This window comes from Heteronotia binoei, chromosome 14 (assembly GCF_032191835.1).
Source record: "Heteronotia binoei isolate CCM8104 ecotype False Entrance Well chromosome 14, APGP_CSIRO_Hbin_v1, whole genome shotgun sequence".
Lineage (NCBI taxonomy): Eukaryota > Metazoa > Chordata > Lepidosauria > Squamata > Gekkonidae > Heteronotia > Heteronotia binoei.
Window position 1 is genome coordinate 23,509,827 of NC_083236.1, and position 22,437 is coordinate 23,532,263.

At 45.1% G+C, this 22,437-nt stretch overlaps 1 protein-coding gene across 1 annotated transcript in view; it reads left to right on the forward strand.

The window, feature by feature from the left end:
- LOC132582726 (potassium voltage-gated channel subfamily KQT member 1-like) overlaps positions 1 to 22,437 on the forward strand; it is a 447,178-nt gene that overhangs the window by 78,244 nt on the left and 346,497 nt on the right. The window contains exons 12-13 of the mRNA XM_060254425.1: positions 5,632 to 5,694; positions 15,868 to 15,976. Of these exons, the coding sequence (XP_060110408.1) occupies positions 5,632 to 5,694; positions 15,868 to 15,976 (172 nt within the window). The remainder of the gene's footprint in view (positions 1 to 5,631; positions 5,695 to 15,867; positions 15,977 to 22,437) is intronic.

Here is a 22,437-nt window from a genome sequence, read left to right on the forward strand (position 1 = left end):
TTCTGAGTTCCTTTGAGACTCCTTAGGTTAGCGAAAAGTAGGGTATAGAAACCAACTCTTCTTCTTAGGCTCCAACTAGAAGAAGAAGAGAAGAGATTGGGTTTATACTCCACCTGGAGTCTCAGAGCAGCTTACAGTTTCCTTCCCCTTCCCCTCCTCACAACAGACACCCTTTGAGGTAGGTGCAGCTGAGAGAGCTCTTGAGCAGAACAGCTCTGAGAGAACTGTGAGTGACCCAGGGTCACTCCAGCAGCTACGTGCTGAGAAGTGGGGTTTCAAACCTGGTTCTCCCAGATAAGAGTCTGTGCACCACTACACCAAACTGGCACCATACATGACAAACATGACAAAGTCCTTAGTTGCTGGGGAACAACATAAAGATTTTGTATCACACATGTAATGGGAGTTTTTTACCTGCCAGACAGACACCAGCTCCCTTTGTTTTTGTAACCACAGCACAGAGGAGGGACCTGCTTTAGGACACACACACCCATGCACACACAGAGAGGTTTCACATCCACAAACTGTCCAATGGAGCCACTACTGGCTCTGTTGTGAAACTTGGGTGCAGCCATGTAAGTAAACATGATTTTTTACAAGGGAATCAATAGCAGCTCTGGATGTGAAAGTTCTGGATGTGAAAACTGTGCATGTGTTTGAGGAGGCAAAGCTGCTTCTCCATGAGTGCTGGAGCTACAAACAGAAAATAACCACGGTCAAGTCTGGAGGCACAAAACTCCCATCGCAAGGTCATACCAAGTCCACATGGGATTCCCCAACAAACACAAGGACTTTGTAATGTGTAGACTGAGCCAAAGTCATCTCCCCCCCCCCCCCGATATTCAAAGTTTCTTTCTTTGAAAGGAAGACATGCATTTGAGTTGCCACTTTCTGTTCTTTCTTTTAAATGGCTAGTTCTTTGCGGACTAATGGCTGCGTTCCTATAGAATGTATCCCATAGAAATTACCCCTAATGGAGGCCCAGTACTTTATGACAGAAACAGCTGCTTGTATTACATTCTCTAAAAATAAACGAAACCTTCCTGTGGACTCTGGATGGGCATATTTCTAAGGCAAATGCAGTTAGGCTCTCCTGAAATCAAGTAAATCCATCTTGCTAGGCTGTGGCTTGCTAAAAACTCTGTTTCTCATCACTCGCACGGATTTAAGAGGTCTTGAGACTGTACCAAGTAAATTATTGCAATCATTCTCAGTGTATACAAGCCAGATCCTGGTTCTGTATGTTTCAGGCTCTAATGTGTCCATGGAGGGAAGGTGCTATGAAGCTAGGACAGGACTCAGTTCCCGCTTGTTCCTTGAAAGTCCTGTGACACAAAGCAAACAGACTCTAATCTGCACATTTGCTGATGTGGGAGAGTTCATCGCGCAAGGAACTGGCCAATCAGGGTCACATTTAGCTTCATCCCAAGAGCACCTTTCACTTTCTCTCGTATGAATGATAGCTGTCATTCACTCCCCTGGGAAAATTACCATTCTGCAAGGTTATGGTGAGGACCAAATCTGCCTGGTGTACTGGCAGTCAGTTTCATATGCACCTGTAATTATTTTAATATAAACATGCACTATAGAACGATAGAAGAAGGTGCCCAGACTAAGTTCCAGGATGAAATGTGTTCAGTTTTGTTTTCTCCAGGTGCCATAGAGCACTTTGGAAGGTGACCTGCACACTGCACATGGTCCAGATGAAAGAAGTTGTACATTTCTGACTATTCTCAACCTGTGGGGGTGGGTATAATATATCTGCAAGAGGATCGTGAAGTTCCAGAGGGCAGATAAAATCCCAAGGGAGGATTTGCTCACCAGCCAAGACACAAGTGACCTGCATTTGCTGTAGCAACAGATTCTCTTTGAGCCCTGTTGGATTTGTAGTGATGATTGCTCTCACACTTGCCCAGCATTCCAGCCTGATTCGGGAAGAGCTGCTGCTATGTTCTGGTATGTCCCTGTCTATGAAATTTGGTATTCTTTGTCAGAAGAGTATTGCCCTGTCTGTGAAATGGTATTTCCCTGACAGAAGAGAGTCTGTTCCTGCTTTATGGCCATGCTGAATTAATGTCTCGAGCCACACATCTTTGCACCCAGAAGCAGACAACACACATGGTGGTATGCATGAATCTTTGCATGCTTGGTTGTGAAACAGGGGGTGGTGCTGGGTTGAGGGCAAGGAAGGCAGCAGACCAAGACTGCAATCCTAAACACTCTTAACAGGCAGCAGATCCCATTCAGTTCAGTGGGATTTTCTTCTGAATATACAGATTCAGAATTATGATTGCCCTGTAAATTAAAAATGGACCCCATTAAAAAAAGATTGAATTGGATCAAAACATCTTTGCTGCTCTGCCCCTCCCCTTTATTACCCCAAAATGTGTTTTTTTTTTAAAGGTAAAGGTAGTCCCTTGTGCAAGCACCAGTCGTTTCCGACCATGAGGTGACTTCGCATCACAATGTTTTCACGGCAAAAATATGGGGTGGTTTGCCATTGCCTTCCCCAGTCATCTACACTTTCCCCCCAGCAAGCTGGGTACTCATTTTACCAACCTCAGAAGGATGGAAGGGTGAGTCAACCTTGAACTGGCTACCTGAACCCAGCTTCCGCTGGCATCGAACTCAGCTTGTGAGCAGAGAACTTGGATTGCAGTACTGCAGCTTTACCACTCTATGCCAAAATGCTTTGCTGGGTGTTAAATACTGGGTTTAATGCATTGATGTTTGAACAGGAACATGTTTATTAATTGATAACTCTGGAACAAGACAAAATGGTGGGGCCACGACCCTGCTTATATTCATGCAAAAGAACCACCCCCCAGATCCCCATACCAAATCACGGCAGTTAAGTTTCATGCCAAACCTGCTCATTGGTCCCCGTTTAGAGTCCAGATCTCTATTCTAGCAAAGAGTCTCTAGCACCCCAGTGCAGCTGGGCATGCGAAAGCTTCCTGCCAAACACAGAACTCAGTACATAGCACTGGGGATTATGGGATTGCATATACAAAAGCCGCATGGGATAGCGGCAATAGTAAGGAGGGGAACTGGGTGAGTTTGAATGGGGAAAGTGAGCTGGATTCAGGCCCAGCATGTTAATAGGAAACAGGCAGAGAATCAGGATTGATATTTTCCTTGCCATGTGTACTTGTGCCCGAATGACAGTCATGGCCTTTTCTGATGAATATGGTATCTTGAAAAGCACTCACAGCAACATGATCCTAGATAGAATCAGCTTGGCTAATGTCCTCCTCACACCCTCAAAGAGATCAACTCAAGGCTAGCTGTCTTACCCATCTTAATGAAGCTGAGACAATGATCTCTCTGAATACATTGCACCCTTCTTCCCCACTAGGTCTTACAAGGAAGTTCAAGCAAACAGGTAGGATGCAAAAAAAAAGCCTTGACATATTACAAATGTTTATGAAGGGGGTGCATTTTGGCTTCCAGTTGAGTTTGTTCATAGTAGGTTGGAATGCAGTTGCTGTGCAGTAACTAAAGCGTAAGAGAAATAAATGCTGATGGTAAAGCCACCATTTAAATTACTACACAACACGTTGCCTGCAATGAAACTATACATCTTGTACTTATCGCTTGCCATGAATCTTTTAGGATTCTTCATGATGTCTTAGGCTCACACCTCAGAATTACAAGACAATAGTGGTTCTGAGGGTCTTGCTTTGGGAGGTTTCTGGTCTGTTGATAAATGGCATCAAAGTTCTCAGTACACTGACAACAGAGTTGATTAAATGGGATTTAGCTCTGTTCCCATATATTCATGACTAGTTTCTGTCATGCTTTAGCACACTTAAATGCTTCACTTGGACAATATTACTTCTTTTTATGTGTCTAGTAAAGTAAGTCATAATGATCCCAGGACACTGGAATCCTAGTCACCCTGTAGTGCTGGCTACCATTTGTTTCTGGACTCCATTCAGGTTGCTGATATTAACTCTTAAAGGCTGTCATGACCATGTAAGGCCAACTAAGCTGTATTCAAGGCATAAGCTTTTGTGTGCACAACACTTCTTCAGATACATTGATCCCTACATCAGTATTTTCACCAAGAAGGACCACACATCCTCTTTATTGTATTTTTTTTATTGTATTTCTTATTTGGAATAGTAGATTGGAATAGTGATTGTAATGGATTGCAGCGAATAGTAGAATGCAATGTAATTTGGAATGGTGGATAGAAATGTATTTCTCTTGCTTGGTGACACATAACACTGCACAACCAATCATCCCACCTTAAAGAAAAGGATGCTGTTAATTACCTCCATGCTTGAGAGGAGAGGGATGGAGCGTAACAGTACATTTACACATCAGTCTCCAATAATGACGTATTTATTTGCTTCACTATATTTCCCCCTGGAATTAAATCCAAGCAAATGAGGACCTGATAAACTAAGCTTGTTATTCCTGTTTGATCCTTGCATCTGTTAAACACCTTCATTATGTTGCATGCTAATTTACTGCCCACCCTCTACCGATATGTATGGACTATTATTTCCATTCCAGTTTATCTGAAGAAGCATGCACGCTCACAGAAGCTTATACCTTGAATAAAACTTTGTTAATTTTAAAGGTGCCACTGGGCTGGAATTTTGTTCTAGAAGAAGGTAGACTCTTTCCTTTTTCCCCATAATGTTTATTCCCACTGAGCTCTCCCCTTGATGAACTGCATGTGCTTGAGACGCAGCCAGAAGTTCCTGATTATTTAAGAAACACTTTGCTTAGTCACTGGAATTCGATCATTTCTTCAAAACCCACTTTCCAGCGAATAGAGAGCCCAATTAAGGCAAAGCTGATTATTTTCAAGCCATCAGTACAGAGAGCTGAATGCGTGCTGGTAAAGAAAGAAAAAGGCCTCTAAATGGTGAGACAGTTTCTTTATTGCCTTGTTATTATTACAGACTGAACATTTGCACTGCAATCCTGTGCAGAGTTATACCAACCTACACTCCCTAAAATAGATGGGGCATAGATTGCAGTAATTCAGTAGAGAGCTCAAAGAAATCTACTTCCAAAATTATCCTTTGCAATTGTTGATGTTGAGTACTTGCCAAACATTTGAAGTTTTGCCTTGCATTTCAATATTTTTCTATTTGGCAGCTGTGGTATTTTGACCACATTTCACAGTTGACATGCAATGGTAATATATTTGAGTATATTTAACATTTGATAGCGTTTGGTGGTTGAGGCGTGACACTGGGTCGCTTCTGACAGCTCATGTTTGAGGTCTGTCAAAAGATGCCAACAAAAGCTGTGAAAGTGACATCAAAATGCAAATCTGAGTTTTGACTTTGCTGTTTCACCTTCAATATCTGAATGACAGGATTGGAAAATCGATCAGGTTTTAGATATTTGTTTTTGCTTCAGCTTGAGAAAGTTCAGTTAAATTTCAGGCAGTAACTCAGGAGATCAAAGAATTCCCTAATACTGTAATAGACTGCAGAACAGCTTTGCAGATTCTGAAATATCAGCATTTAAATTCCTGAGGTTTTCTAAGTGCATTGGGGGTGCACAAGAATCTCTCGGCAGGGTCTCGCCTTCCCACTCTCACTGGTTTTCTTCTTGACTTTCCTCCTCCTTTGCCTTCCTTGGGCCACCTGTGTCTGCCTGCAGGCCAACAGCTATCTTGGTCATCTTTATCTATCTGCGCTGCTGCAACCTGGCCTGCTTCACAAGGTACAGGGGGGGGGGCATTCTCCGCACACTCTTGATATGCTTGGTTCTCAATGCTGGCATTTATATTCAATAATGTCTTGTGTATAATCTGAATAAAGTTTTTTTAGTAATTGTCTTCTAAGAGTTGCTTTGACCTGATTTTCCTTTTATATGCATTGCAGCCAAAATGTGCAATGGCTTCCTTTGAACAGCTTGTAGTATATTTAGACAGGATATTGAAAACCATGGATGACTAAAAGAGACAAGCTAAAAGTGTATGGAGGCCTTCCACACTAGGGTTCCTGGAACAGAGATTGAAGGCCTGGGAGGGGAACATGTTTTATCCCCAGAATGTTCCGTCTATAGTGTTTTCCAAGGAGAAAACTGGAAATTTTCAGGAATACTGAATTTTTTTTAAAGAAATATGGGAAATGCTTTTTAGACAATCCTCCTACAGTGGAAGAGTTGGAACATCCTATTCCTAAATATGGTGAGCCATACAGGAGGCCTTGCAGTCTGATAGCAGAGACCTAGTACTAGTGAAACAACCTTCAGTCCCAGCCAAGGACCATCTGTCTGTGGATGACGTCTAACCTTGTAGTCACTTTAGCCAATGGCATGATAAGCTATTGAGCAATAGAACTAGGAGACAAGTGGAAATCTAGGCTAGTTGGGCCTAGAAGACATGCATGTGGCCATTCAGTGTGGCTGATAGGAGAACTACTGGAGCCAATAGAGGACTACAACCATGGCTTTCCACTGGAACAAACTGACAGTGTAGAGTCTTCTCCAGACTTCCATTTATACTTCTGAACAGAGGGCCTAGGTGGCCAATCCCAATGAGTATCAACTCAACTGAGAGTACCCAAGCAATTGTCTAGATAATTTTGGAATTCTGACTGTTTGGAATGTAAATGATAATTACAAGCTCAAAGAAGGCGTTTCTCAATATTACTAAATTATTGACTCCTACTATTAATGCTTTTGTTCCATCCCATTTCTTTGTGGTCTTGGCAGTACACAATTCTTTTATGTTTATAACCCAACCCTTGACATTAGGATCTGACCAGTTGATAATATCCTTGCCGAGCGACTGATGCAGACTGTGCCTATCCATGGGAGATCATGAGTGTTGTACAAATAAGTCTTCAATCCTTTTAAATGTTTCTTGACTACTGTAAAATTTCTTAGGGCATAAGCTGCTGAGGGGATATGCACCAACCATTCAATGGCAGGATTCAACATCAGAAGATAGTCCAAAGAAGCTTTGGACCAAAGGTTAGCTTGCTCCATCCCACATACCATGCTTTGAACCACAGAATTGTCCCATTAGGGTTCCATGGTGGCCAAGTGGGCAAGATGGTGATGAGATAGCTGCTGGAATTAATGCTGTTACTGCAGCAGCCACGATGCCCTTCTGTCATGAGCTGGAAGCCTCACAGGAGGGAGGGAAGGATCTGGGGAACATGTTCGGAATGCAGGGAAATATTTAAAGCTCTGGTTGACCAAGCCAGGGAAGGCTCCTCTCTTACTCTCTGGGTACCTGGGGAGAGAAAGAAGGGGAAAAGTCCAGGATGACAGAAACTTTCTTTGCTCTTGTGAGAGGCTGCCACAAAGTGGCGGGAGAGGTTGATTTGTAGGAATGCTCACTCACCCTGGTCCATTGAACTATTAAGAGAGTATTTTTTAAAAATGTTTGATTATGCTTTGCGCATGCACATTAGTTCCCTGACCTCATCTGTCATTGTCTTGAAAAATCAATACCATAAAAGAGTTGTTTGACTCGTTCGGTGTGTCTGTGTGTGTGATTTGTCTCTCTGTTCTAGCCTTGCCAATTTTGTCCTCACCAGGATCCACACACCCCTAAATCTCCCAACCCAGAGCTGGCAACCCTAGTGATAAGCTGTGGCAAAGTAACTGCAGTCTGGATCCAATTAAGATCCATTGGATCCAGACAGTTGTCACTAGCAGGCTCTGGAACAGCAGCAGTATTGAAAAGGCCAACAGTGCCAATAAAGCCACAGCTAGTAGCTGGGCCTGTTGCTAGTGAGCCAACAGGCCTGGAGATAAGCAGGGAAATTCCCCAGTGAGGAATTTCCTCAAGTCACACCCCCATTTGAAGTCTGGCGGGAAAACTCCTGCAGGATTTCCCAGGACTTCCTGGATGTGTGGGGCAGGGAGGATTTACCAGAACTCTCTCTGCCAGGCTGTAGGGATGCCCAGAGTGGGAGAGAAAGGATACAGGGTGAGTTTAACCCCCTACTATCCTAGTACTGAGTCCACAAATAATTCCTACAAAAGATAGCCTCCCTGCCTGTCTCTCAAAACAGCATGATCAGCATAATCAGGTTCATCTGTATACGCTGGATGTGAATGTTCTCGCACAGTTTACTTGGGAACTGCACTTTGATCTGCTCAGTTCTGTTCAGGCACCAGCAAGATGAATGCCATCTGCAAAAGCCAGTGGAGGCTAGTACGTTAGGGTGAATGGGGCCCTGCCCCACCATCTCTGGCTGCCCTCAGCCTCTTATCTTGTTTGCCTGCTTATTATCCTTATCAGGCAGTCCAGGGTATAGTCTGCCTGCAATGCAGTCATTTTCTGTCTTTATGTTTCACTCAGAAATTGTATGCAAGCAACTCCCTCCTTGCGAGGGGCTGCCCCCCTTTAAATCTGGCCCATGCACACAAGGACTGTAGTTCATTGGGTAGGAAGCCATTCTTATAGTTCCCTCTGAATCCCTGATTGGCCAGTGGATTCATAAGAATCCATTGACAAGGTCTATCCGTCTTTTTTCCCAGGGAGGAGGTAAGGGAAGAAAAAACTGACTGATCTTCTTCGTGGTCTCTGTGCATCACACTGATGGGAAAAGGCACCAACGCTGATCACGATCGGTAAACTTCAAAGCTGCGGATTTCCACGCCCATGTCCCAGTGTGCATGCCCAGAAGCCCCACTGCGCATGCTCACTGAGACGGGAGCGGACATCCTGCCAGTTCTCTTCTGACTGCCGCTTGGATCAGTCCATCATCGCTACGGTCGGTGAACTTTCTCTATTGTTAGAACTTCATTGGATTTCCAGAGACTGTTTAAAACCTTTTTTTTTCTCATTGTTTTTTCGTTCCTATCATCTGTGAAGTGGAGAGGAAAGAGGCAGTTTTCCCCTGTTTTTTCCCGCTTTCCTCTCCCTCCCCCCCCATTTTCTTCGCATGGAAAAGCGTTGGGGATTTTTTAAGAGGTGTGCTTAGTGCGGCAGCAAAATCGCCCCACCAGACGGCCACACTCTATGTTTACTCTGCATCGGGGAGGCTCACAGACCGGACTCGTGTACCCACTGTGACAGATTTTCGAAGCAGACTAAGAAAAATTGGGCAGCCCGTCTTGCAGCTGCACTGATGGAACAGGCTTTATCCCCTCGGAAGATGGCGGCTCTGTTGGAGCGCGTTCACAAACAGTCGACTTTGGAGTCGGTCGATACCGACAGACCCCCCTCCGACGCCGATCGCCCCACTAAGAGAGCGGGCTCAGCTTCTATGTCGGACTCCTCCACACCTGCAAAGAGGTCTAGGGAGGATAAAGGGGCTCCTTCGGAAGTGAAAAAGAGGAAGAAGGCGGATAAGCTGAAACACAGCAAGGCCGCTCCTCACCGAAGTCACCATTGAACCCGACGGCTCTGATTGTCCCACCGCTGAAGCTTTTCGCCTCACCGGGCTGTCGGTTAAGCCCACCGATGCTCGCTTCCATGTCGACACAGATTGCCATCTCGTGCAACCGCGACCAAGACCTTGCACAGCGCTCCGGTGCGGAAGACAGTCCCCCTGAGCTCATTCACATCAGAGCGGAAACCCCTCGGTCCCGAGGCCCTCGAGATCAATTGGGCAGCCCTCATCCAGGCCGATCCAGAAGCCCTCGTCGGGGTCGCTCCCGGAGTCCAAGAGGTAGATCCAGGAGCCCTAGATGAGATCGCTTCAGGAGCTCTCAGTGAGACCGATCCCGAAGCCCTCGGCATCGACGTCACTCTAGGGAACCGGAGAGAGACAGATCCCCATACAGCCGTTCGCCTACAGCAAGACCAAGCGAAGGCTCTCCGCCTCGACGGGTACCACCTCCATTGCCATGGGATCAACGCCAATGGCAATATCTGTATGGATCCTACCCGATGCCATCGGTCTTTCCGTGGTTTCCCCCGTGTCAGGCCGAGTGGGACCAATACTCCAAAGCATCCTGCAGATGTCAGACGTCCTACAGACCTCCGAAGCGAGCCCCATCCACGTCGGTATCCAAACCTCCGGAGGAAGAACCCTCCGAGCAGAGGAAATTTTCTCCGCACCCTCCGGCTCCAGAACGGGTTACACCACCAGAATCGGTTCCAGACCGACCATTGCTACCCTCTGAACATTCAGAATCGCCTGTGGGTTCCCTGAGGTCGGTAGAAGGTTCGATACCGGAGGAGCAAGGAGCATCATTGTCTCCAGAGGAGCCATCACCTTCGTACAAAGTCACCGAGGAGCAACCCATCTCTCCTTCGGAGGACCTTATAAAAAGAATGGCTCAGTCCCTATCCCTCCCCACAGTCCAGCCTCAACCCGTCGTCACAGACAATGCGATAGCTCTTCCACTAACCACAGTGATGTTGCACACAGCAAAAGCATCATGGGACAAGCCTGCGTCCACGCCTGTTTCATCACGCAGACTTGATCACATGTATAGAATACAAGAATCCACAGCGGACTTCCTCTTCAATCACCCAAAACCGAACTCGGTGGTGGCAGCATCTTCATCGAAAGCAAGGAAAACGCATGCTGCCCCCCCCCCCCTCCCCCAGATAAGGAAGGGAAGAAATTGGACAACTTGGGAAGATGTGTCTACTCGGCGGGCTCGCTGGGATTGAAAATGGCAAACTATTCAGCCTGCATGGGGCGATATCAATATGCTTTATGGGACCAACTTTCAACTATTCTACCAGGTCTCCCAGAGCAGAGTAGGAATGCAATCAAGAAGATCCAAAAAGAAGGCATGGCATTGGCCAAACAGCAATTAAACTCAGCCAAGCACTCTGTCGACATAGGAGCAAAAACTCTTACAACGGCTATCACCCTAAGAAGACATTCATGGCTACGGTCCGCTGCACTGCAACCAGATACTCAAGCCTACATTGAGGATTTGTCTTTTGACAGGAACGGCTTATTCAGTGCCAACACGGACTCTGTGTTGCAAGAGATGGCCAAAAGCATCAGGACCTCCAGGAATCTGGGAGTCCCCATCTCATCCCGCTCACAGAACAAACGCCCTTGGCCTAAACCGTGGAACAAGAAGTCGTTCCCTAAACCAACAGGGGAGCAACAGTGGAGGCCTAAGAACACTACACCCTTCTCTAAGCCCCCTTACAACTCAAAATCCAAATACTCCCCGACCTCTGCACAATTGTCTCGCCAAAAAGGGAACAGACAACCCAAGCAGGGACTTTGATTGTCTTTTCCGCTGTTCCCCGTTCCCTCCTCCGGCTTCGAACCATACCCACCTTTTCCCCTTCTTCCAGGCATGGTCCAGAATAACTACAGACCAGTGGGTCCTATCGATAATTCGGCTGGGTTATATGATAGAGTTCCACCAGGAGCCAACAGTTCCAACATTCGTCTACACCAGCCTGTCTCCTACTCTTCGAGAAGAGGTACACTCGCTCCTTCGCAAAAATGCCATAGAGCCGGTTCCGACAAACCAAGAGGGATTAGGTTTTTATTCCCATTATTTTGCAATCCCAAAACGGGACGGAGGCCTGCGTCTCATCATGGACCTTCGAGATCTAAATCTATTCATCCCACACCACAAATTCAGGATGACCTCCTTGCCAAACATACTTCCTCTGCTGAACCAAGGAGATTGGATGGTCACGCTGGATTTACAGGACGCTTATTTTCATATAAGTATTTACCCATCCCACAGGAAATTTCTCAGATTTGCTATCGGGACTGTGCATTATCAGTACTGGGCCTTACCTTTCAGCCTCTCCACAGCCACCCGGGTGTTTACAAAAACAATGGTGGTCATTGCAGCCCATTTGCGGTTACAGGGCATCACACTATTCCCATACATAGACGACTGGCTTCTGGTTGCGGAGACTACAGAATATCACCACCACCTTGGCCTTCTTGCAGGAGTTGGGACTGCAGGTAAACAGCAAGAAATCATGTCTTCAACCCTCCCAGAGGGTTCAGTTTATAGGAGCAATCCTAGATACTCGGTCGTGCAAGGCGTTTCTACCAGAGAAGCAAGCAGACGACATTATAAACCTGGTACAGATTTTTCTACAAAACCAGACGGTCCCGGCTCTTCAGGTTCAACGCCTGTTGGGCCTAATGGCATCCACCACATCAGTTCTGGTCTTCGCCAGATTCCACATGAGAATCCTTCAGTTATGGTTCCTCAAGCACTTCAGATGCCAAATAGATCCTCTCTCACGCAGGTTGTCCATTCCACAGGACGTTCTGGCTACCCTGGATTGGTGGCAGCAGAAGCATCACCTACTAGCAGGGGCTCCATTCCACAAGCAACACCCAACAATAACCATAACCTCGGATGTGTCCCTGTGGGGCTGGGGAGCGCATATGAATGGTCTCTGTGTGGGAGACAGATGGCCCAGGTGCCATCTGCAGTATCACATAAACTTTTTAGAGCTACTAGTGATTCATCATACCATTCTCTCCTTCCAGCCGTTGCTTGCAAACCAAGCTGTAGCAATCCTGACGGACAATACCACGGCGCTGGCCTACATAAACCGGCAAGGGGGTACGGTATCAAGGAAGCTGTGTCTCCTAGCTCTGCGCATATGGGAAATTTGCAGAGCAATGAACACGTCTCTAATGGCAACACATCTTCCTGGTGACCAGAATACATGTGCAGACTTCCTCAGTCGGGCGGGAGCCTCCCTCCACGAGTGGGAGCTCAACTGGAACTTTCTCCAACCTATCTTCCAGAGGTGGGGGACGCCGGAAATAGACGTGTTTGCCACCCGCAACAACAAGAAGTGCAGGAGCTTTTGTTGCCGGGGGGCAGGAGACCCACTATCGTTGGGAGACGGCCTTCTGTTTCCGTGGAACCAGCGACATGTGTACCTGTTCCCTCCGATTCCACTCATTACCAGAGTAGTTCAGAAACTATCCAGGGAACGTCCGAGAGGAGTTCTGGTCACCCCTTGGTGGCCCAGACAACACTGGTTCTCCCCCATCCTTCGCCTATCCAAGGGAATCTTCTATCTGTTTCCCATGGTTCCGAATCTTCTGCTATCCCACCAGGGTTTAGTGGTCCACCACGATGTCCCGCATCTGAAGCTAACAGCGTGGAGGCTGCTGTGAGCTCGTTATCCCTGAGAGCTCAGCATGTCATTCTAAATAGCAGAAAGGAATCCACTCGAAAGTCCTACGCTTATAAGTGGGCACAGTTTGTACAATTTACGTCAGATACCTCGGGGGACCCGAGGTTAGTGGGTCTCCCCTTGATTTTGGACTTTTTACTTACGTTACTCGACAAGGGACTAGCAGTGTCATCCATACGGGTGTATTTAGCCGCTATCTCTGCCAACCATGCTCAGATTGAAGGACATTCGGTCTTCACGCATCCTACTACGAAAAAGTTTCTGCGTGGGTTGATGAGGTTATATCCCTCTATTAGATGCCCGACTCCATCTTGGGATCTTCCCGGGGTTCTACATGCCCTGATGGGGAAGCCTTTCGAACCCATGGCGACATGTTCCCTCCAATTGCTGGCGTGGAAAACAGCGTTCTTGGTGGCTATCACCTCAGCGCGGAGAGTGGGGGAACTCGCAGCATTGAGGTGTGATGGCCCATATCTCTGTTTCAGTACCGAAGGAGTATGGCTGTGTCTCGACATTACTTTCCTACCCAAGGTGGTTTCAGCGTTCCACCTAAACACGGAAATTTGTTTACCGGTTTATTTTCCTAACCCGGCTACTGAGTCCGAGTGGAGACTCCATGCTCTGGATGTTAAACGGACGCTTTCCTTTTACCTGCATCATGTAGGGCCCTCTCGGAAGGACCCTAGGCTTTTTGTCTCGTATGCCCCAGTTTCGTAGGACCGGAAGATCTTGTCTCAAAGACTTTCAAAATGGATAACGGAGACGATAAAACTTCGTTACCTATTGAACAAGGGACCTCTTCCAGGGCCTATTCGAGCGCATTCTACAAGGGCAATGGCCACCTCTGCAGCTTTCATGAAAGGCATGCCATTATGGGACATTTGCAAGGCTGCCACTTGGTCCTCCCCGCATACCTTCATCAGACACTATGCGCTGGACCTTCGTTGGCATCAGTGTTCGTCAGTGGGCCGTACTGTTCTTCAGTCGCTTCCCTGCTGACGGACCGTGGCACCCTCCTCCAGGTAGGCTGTTAGCTTGCTATTCTCCCATCAGTGTGATCCACAGAGACCATGAAGAAGATAAACAGGTTTCTTACCTGTAACTGATGATCTTGGAGTGGTCATCTGTGCAGTCACACTACCCGCCCTCCTTCCCCACTGCTGCCTGTCCGTTCTAGGGCTCATGCAGTGGTCAGAAGGAACTGGTGGGATGTCTGCTGCCGTCTCAGTGAGCATGCATAGTGGGGTTTCTGGGCATGAGCACTGGGACGTGGGCGCGGAAATCCGCAGCTTTGAAGTTTACCGATCGTGATCGGCGTTGGCGCCTTCTCCCATCAGTGTGACTGCACAGATGACCACTCGAAGATCATCAGTTATAGGTAAGAAACCTGTTTATTGGGGTCTCTCTTCCATGGAGAAATATGGTGGCTACCAAAGCTTCAAGAAACTAGCATCTCCCCATTCAGAGTCAGGGATGTGCTACAGAATGATTCTGAATGACAATATGAGCTGATCCCTCAATTGAAAGCCATGGCCTACTAATTGGAGTGTGGGTGACCCTAGAGGCTGACACCTGACACCCCCCTGATTTTTTGCTTATATTCTCACAGACCAACATTCTGCCTTGGAAGGAAAGGATCTGATTATTTCAAATGTTAAAACACAGTGTCATTTGTTCACGTGAGGGTCATGGCAATTACTTCCATCTTCCCTCCCCTTAAAAAAAAAAACTTGTGGTTACTTTGGAATACTTAATTTCAGGGAGGCAAATTATGCAGCAGGCTATGGTCTGGAATTTTAGATCCTTTCTCAATCCTGAAATTGAAGAAGATATTGGATTTATATCCCGCCCTATACTCTGAATCTCAGAGTCTCAGAACGGTCACAATCTCCTTTACCTGCCCCCCCCACAACAGACACCCTGTGAGGTGGGTGGGGCTGAGAGAGCTCTCCCAGAAGTTGCCCTTTCAAGGACAACTCCTACCAGAGCTATGGCTGACCCAAGGCCATTCCAGCAGGTGCAAGTGGAGAAGTGGGGAATCAAACCTGGTTCTCCCAGATAAGAGTCCGCACACTTAACCACTACACCAAACTGGGATTGATGATGACTTTGGAGATGGTTAACCTGATTTTTTTTAACTGACAACAAACCTCTCTTGGAGAAACTTCATCAAGTACTACATGATCTTTATGTTTTCAGCTAGGAAGATTATTCACCTGGGGGGCAGCACAGTGTCTCACTGCAGCAATCGTTCAGGGCCAGTCTGTGATCCCCACCTCTTGACCTCTGCAATATTCAAGACTGGCTTCTGCATCTACAAGCATACACACACACACACACACAAAATTGGCATTGTGCTGGTATTAATATTTCATCGGTCAATATTGTATTTCTCTGTATTGGCTGTTCATGATGCAGTATTGAATATTTATATTAATTTTTAAAGTTAAATGTGGAGATTTCATGCCCCTACACACTGCTGCTCTATTGATTTCAATGAATGAATTGACGTATTTGTAAACATTTATTTGGTGCTGTGTTCAGAATACGTAACCCCTTATCAGCACTTAAATGAATGGGAAGTTCTCGAAGGTAAAAGGACCCAATATGTATCTCAGATCTTATTTTTATAAATGCTGATTGGGGGAGTGGTGAGAAAGGGAAAGGAAGAACTACAGCAACATATTGATGTGTTTGGACAAATTGGTTGTGAGATGTAAGTGTTAAAAGGTAACTGCTGTGCTGAGCAGCACTATGAAATGATCTTTTGTAGATTAAATGGATTGTGGATTATAATTACCTTTACCTTTACATTCTTTGTTTAGTAAAAAGGCGTTTGGACAGCAGTGAAATTTCAAGGGCCAACAGTTTCACCGAAGACATGGACCTCCTCTCTGAAGAAGCATCACTGCCCTCTGTGTCTGACGTGTCACAGTAAGTTGGCTTGTTACGATAAAGGATAATGAGAAGGAATCTCTTCTTGAAAGTTATGGCGGGAATGTCAGTTGAGTCACAGGTCAAGAATGATTTGTTAGCCACTGAGTTGACTCTGTATTCCGACGCTGTGGTCTAATGCAAGTTGAAAATACATATTGGGTAGGTGGAACCCTGTAATGTGATTCCTTGTCTGCTAGTAGCAAAGATAGACTTGAGGGCTTCTTGATTTTCATCCTTTTGGGTGCAGAAGAACAAACCTGCAATTGGTCTTCACTTATGAATAGATGCTCTCTGCTCTGCGTATCTGTGCACATGTATAAAATGGATATTGTTTATCCAAGTGGTTAAAACAGAATAAAGTTTGCAACTGTGCCATTCCTAAGGTTCCAGAACAAAAACCAACCATTGCTTTACTTCCTGAATAGTAATTCACATGTTATATTTTCATAAAATGTTAGCTGTAAAGAATGATTAATTTTGGTGGTTGAAATTTTTAATTTTGTTTTATGATTGTGAACTAAACTTGGGCTTTTAAAAATAGCGTATCTCTCTCTCTCTTGTTCAATTTCTGTTAATTTAATAGTTTTGATCGAACAGTTAACCAGGCTTCCTCAAAACTCTGTTGGCGGTTCCTGAGTGAGAAGATCTTTGGTGGATGAGCGTCTTTAGCAGATCACTTGATCCTGCTCTCTCTACCTATCTGTCTCTGCAATGTAGTATCAGTAGCAGAGACAGTGATCCAAAAGACATGTTAGGATATTTCCAGATCAGGAAAACTTCTGTTTGAGGTTTGATGTATTAGGCAGACTTGGCCTCATCAATGTGTTCATTCAGCAGGTGGGGAGTTTGGATATTTGTTCACACCCTCAATATTAATGCAAGATTTGTGAGCTTGTGACATGTGAGCAAGGTATTCTAATCCTTGTTTCCTGATTGCTATGAGCTGAACTTGGAAGCTACTGAAACCGGCTTTGTGGTGATAGAGTTACGTATTCATAATAACAACATGTCGAATTATGTGTTTCTGTTTACATATTAGATTAGAAGGGTGACTGGTTTTATATTGCCTTAGAGATGGTCTTTCACTCTCTGTGCCCCTGTGCCAATTGATCTGGGCCTAGTTCCATTTGCCATCCTTCCAAGAATCAGGAAGTACTTGGCAAGAAGTGGAGTCTTTGTAGAAGTAACTTCAGGACAACACAATGATTTCCCAGAGGGAGAAATCATTGGAGGGCATCCTAGGGTTGCCAACCTCCAGGTGGAGCCTGGAGATCTCCTGGAATTACGTCTGATCTCCAGACAGCAGATATCAGTTCCCCTGGAGACAATGGCAGTTTGGTAGGGTGGAGTTTATGGAATTTTACCCTTCTGGAGACCCTCTTTTTTGCAAACCCTGCTCTCCCCAAGATTCACCCCATCTCCAGGTATTTCCCAACCTGCAGTTGGCAACCCTACATATGGAGTTTAGAAGACCATTAACTACCTGATGGCATTTATTTGTAGATTTTACAGCGATGCTGCTGCTTTTAAAATTGTGTTGGATCTGTTGTTTTTATGATGTGTTTATATAGTAAACAGTTTTTATGGATGCTGTAAGCAGACTCACATGCACAAGAGAGGTGTGGGGGGAAAATAGAAAATTGGAAAACAGAAAATTTGATATTTGGGGGGGAAAGCACAAACTTCTATGAAACTGTTGCATGGAGAGCTTAGTTTAGGATATCGATTGATCCTTGGCCATTAAATTCCATATAACTTGCATCTGTCCTAGAAATAAGTGTCTTGAACAAAATTAAACTTATAGAAACATCATTTGTCTTCATTAATAGAAATTAATATGATTCTTGTGAGTTCAGATGTTCCACCAGAGTTTTGATGATTGGGAACAGACACTTCAGAGAGCACATTAGGGGATTTTTGGAGAAAGGTCTATAAAATGTAATATTGTGGCTTTTTATAGGTCAGAAGTAAGCATGCGCATGGAACCCAAAAATGGTGATTCGTGTTGGTTTGTGTGATCACCCCAAACTGGAAGTTTGTTTTGTGATTTGTCTGGTTGTTTCATGGTTCATTGTTTTGTTTTATTTGGGAGGTGTAAAACTCACCAGGACTCTTCAGCAGGCTCTCCTCCATCCACCTTCCAAGTTTTGTGAAGACTGGAGGAACTGGAATGTTTGAGTTATAGCCCCCCAGAGCAGGTACCCCCTGAAAAGCTCAGCTTCAGCTCTCACATTGAAAACTAACTGTGCTGTCTTTGTGCTGCAGTGCAAAGTGAAAGCAGTGGAGTCAGGTGTCTTCTTCCACAGGGCAGAATGGGAGCTCTGTAGCTGTCTACCAGAGCTGCCAATCAAGCTAAGACAATTGCTAAGGGTGTTTCTAGAAGTCCACCCCCAGTGTTGCCTATTAATTGATTGAATTAGCACCAGGCTGTCTGAGAAAACAAACCGCAAAGATGAACCAAACAAAGCACCAAGAGAAAAAGGGGCTCATTTTCCAGTTTGGGCAGGGTGCAAACAAACAAACCAGTTTGGAACAACCCACAAATCAGCTCATTTTTTTAGAATGAATTGCCAGTTTGGTGTAGTGGTTAAGTGTGCGGACTCTTATCTGGGAGAACCGGGTTTGATTCCCCACTCCTCCACTTGCACCTGCTAGCATGGCCTTGGGTCAGCCATAGCTCTGGCAGAGGTTGTCCTTGAAAGGGCAGCTGCTGTGAGAGCCCTCTCCAGCCCCACCCACCTCACAGGGTGTCTGTTGTGGTGGAGGAAGGTAAAGGAGATTGTGAGCCGCTCTGAGACTCTTCGGAGTGGAGGGCGGGATATAAATCCAATATCTTCTTATCTTCTTCTTCTTCTAAAATTTGTGGATTAATGCCTGTGTCTAGTCAGAAGCTCAAAAAATGTAGTTGCTATCACATGTTTCTATCACATGTTGAGGCACTCATGAAGAACACTTGGACCAACAGTGGAGACATTAATATTTGCATTAAACTGGAGAGCATACATAGCTTAATATTGCATCTGTATTTGGGCTTATTAACTATGTCCTCAGCTGGCCTGTTGAGTTTCAACTGTAGTATTATAGCATGAGTTTCTTCCCTCTGTGCATGGAATCTACTGTCTTTTTGACACTGTGCATTTGGTAAGGTTAGACCTCTCTACTGTGCTGAAATAGCTTTAGCCAATCCCTGTCAGCTATCTGATAAGAATCTGCATAAACTAGCCTTGAGAAGCCCCCTCCTTGCTATGGGACATTGTGTGTGGGGGGGAAGTGTGACATTTTCAGATGGGACTTCAAAGAAAAGATTATAAAATGAGTGATTTACTCATAACTAACAGGAATGTCTAATTTATACAAGGATTGCCAGCCTGTTGCACATAGGGCTGGGAAACGGTTTCCCCACTATGGAAGCATTGTGAATGGATATAGGAGCAGATGGGGGCATAAAAATGCTGATAAGAACAATTGTGACAGTTCCCCCCCACACACACACCCTTTCCCCCTTCCCAGCTCAGCCGAAATGTAAAAGCGCATCATGGTTTAGCTGTGAACAAAAACAATTAAAGGGCTGAAAGGGAGGCTAGGAATGGTTCCCCTCTCTGTAAAATCAGGGAGATCTTGTGAGTCATCTTTTGAGCTAGGTGAAAAGATATTTTCTTATAATTCAGGTCAAAGAAGAAAGCCTCTGGGAGCCCCAGGAGGAGTAACACTCAATGAACATGGCATCTTGAAAGAACAGCCCCCTTTTCTATGAACTGTTGGTGTTGCAAACACCTAAGACGGATAAGAATAGGGGGGTGAGGTTAACTTAGAACATTGAAATGCCTATAATGATCACCTATCTTAAATTAACAACTTTCTTTAATATATATCCTTCCCCCCTTTTAAGACTGCTTTCAGTCATAGCAGTAGAAGGTGTCTCCCCCCCACCCCCGTCCCCAGTTATCGCTTGAGTGTGATTGTGCATGGTGAGACAAATCTGCCCTGAGCCCTGGAGGATCTTGAGCGGTAGATCAGCTGCATACAATTTGGAGCACTACCAATTTGAGGGTGGGGGACACACACCAACAGTTACGAATGTCTAAAAAAATGTCCCATCGAAGCAATTCAGCAGAAGACGTCAGGAATTTTAAAAGCCTATTTTCTCGGGGAAAGTGTACGAGTGCGTAAGATGCAGTGATGGAATCTGGATCCACCCTTTTAGGAGCCATGAGGAAATTCACGGAGAGAATTATACTGAAGGGCGTAATGATTGGGCAGCATATGGGATAAACTTATCTTGGTATATATTTACATGACAAATTAACTAAAAGCTTTCACTGAAAGCTGGAAAAATTCTCAGTTCCATGGGAATACTTTTGGGAGCAATTTTTCAGTTTAAAATTTTTACAACCCACTAATTTGTAAAAGTTAAAGCCTTACTTATTATGGACATGTCTTGGAAAGTAACAGAACATACTACGCAGATCAACTTGGAATCCTAATCAGGTCTATTCACTGGGGCTGACTCCCAGGAAAGCGTTCTTAGGATGGGACTGTACATGCTTTCTGTAAACTCTAGAGAGTCTTCTGGATTCTTAAAATCCTGTTTGAAGAGGGTGGTGCAGAACACATCGAAATGTTCTACTTATTATTTTGGCACAGATTTCTTCTATAGTTTATGGTGCCTTTGAGTGTATAAGGTGTCGGGGACAGGGGGAATGATCACAATAGTCCCGTGAAGTAGATGATCATGATTTCAGTGCTCTTCAGGGATTTGAACTCAGGTCTCCCTAATCTAAGTTCCACATCGTATTCATGTCCAACTCTGGCTATCTGTTAAGGGGGCTCAGAGATTATATTGGTAGATGGTCCTCAACACCCATACATCCCTAAGTGTCAGTCTTAAAAGAGTAAGTATATTACCTTTTAGGGGGGCTTAGTACTCTATAAAAGAGCTGTTTTGACTAGAATTGATGCCTGCCTTAACTGTGTTGCTTTGCTTAACCTCGTGATGAATATATTCATGTCTTGTAGGCCTTAACAAAAAAATTTCTTTCATTTAAAGCAAAAGTTTGAGCAGGTAAGTGAGTCTTTGTACACTGGGACTTGCTTGCAGTGTGATAACAGCATGATTGGTTTTTATGCCTGATAACTAGACTTCTCTCTTCTTTGTGCACTTGTATAAGTGAAGGCTCGACATCTGAATACCCCTGAAAACAATTTCCCTGGAGCACTGGGACAGCCTGCAGTTCATGAACCATTTCATATGATCATCTGCACTGCACCACTAGATGCACAGTTTTATTTGAGCCCTTTAGTGAATCCCAGCATCTGTGTTCAGTGCTAAGGTCCAGATGCAACACGTGAAGTTTCAGTGTATATTACCATGTGCAGAGTGACTTCTTCCATCTCTTCCCCAATCCTCCATTAGGAATTGGGCAGTCTGGCTTTCCAGGTCACAATACATTTTGATGAATACATGTTGTCAGGTTTGCAGTATGGACAGTGGAGACACTGGTGTTTTTACAGATTGGTTCTCCTACAGTGAGCAAAAGAAGAGACAGAAGAAAGAGAAGAGAAGAGGGAGCCTCAAAATTGTTTCTATCTAGGTTGGAGGAGCAATCCAAAACACATCTACTCCAAATCCTGCTGAGGTCTACTCAATGGGTGGGGCTATGGGTCAGTGGAAGAGCCCTTGCTTGGCATGCAGAAGGTCCAAGGTTCAATCCAGGCATCTCCAGTTAAAAGGACCAGGCTGTAAGTGCTGTGAAAGACCTCTGCATAAGACCCTGGAGAGCCATTGCCAGTCTGAATAGGCAATACTGACCTTGGTGGACCCAAGGGTCTATTTCAGTGTAGGGCTGCTTCAATGGGGCTTATTTCTAGGGTTGCCAGCTAGCCTAGAGAAAATATCCTGTCCCTTTAATGGAGGCTTGATGTACCAAAATAGTCAGCTGAGGCTTTTCACAGCCTGGAGGTAAATAGCATCAGCTAGCAAATAACATCCCGTCAAGCCTCTATTAGGACATTTATTTTCCCTCAGGCAATTCGCAACTTTGTGTATTCCCAGAGAAATGTTCTTAGGAGTCTGTGGGTTTATACAAAAACTCGTCCGCACTCCTGAAAGATCCCATTTCCACATTAAAGAGCAAGTGAGATTGAAAGTAGGGTTTTACACAGCACTTATTAATACTACTGTTTTTTCTTGACAAAACTGGCAACGCCTGACTCAAGTGCAACATCCTTCTATAAGTCCACTCAGAGGTCAATCTTCTTTTGTAAAAGCCCTCTGTTCTCCATGCATCTGTGTTTTTACCTTGGTTCAGGTGGGCAGCCATGTTGGTCTGAAGCAGCAGAACAAAGTCTGAGACCAACAGATTTTAATACTGGGAATAAATGGAGCAGAGGGGAGAAAACAGGAAACAAGCTATTTGAAGAAGTGTGCATGTGAAATAAGCTTCCGCATGCATACTTCT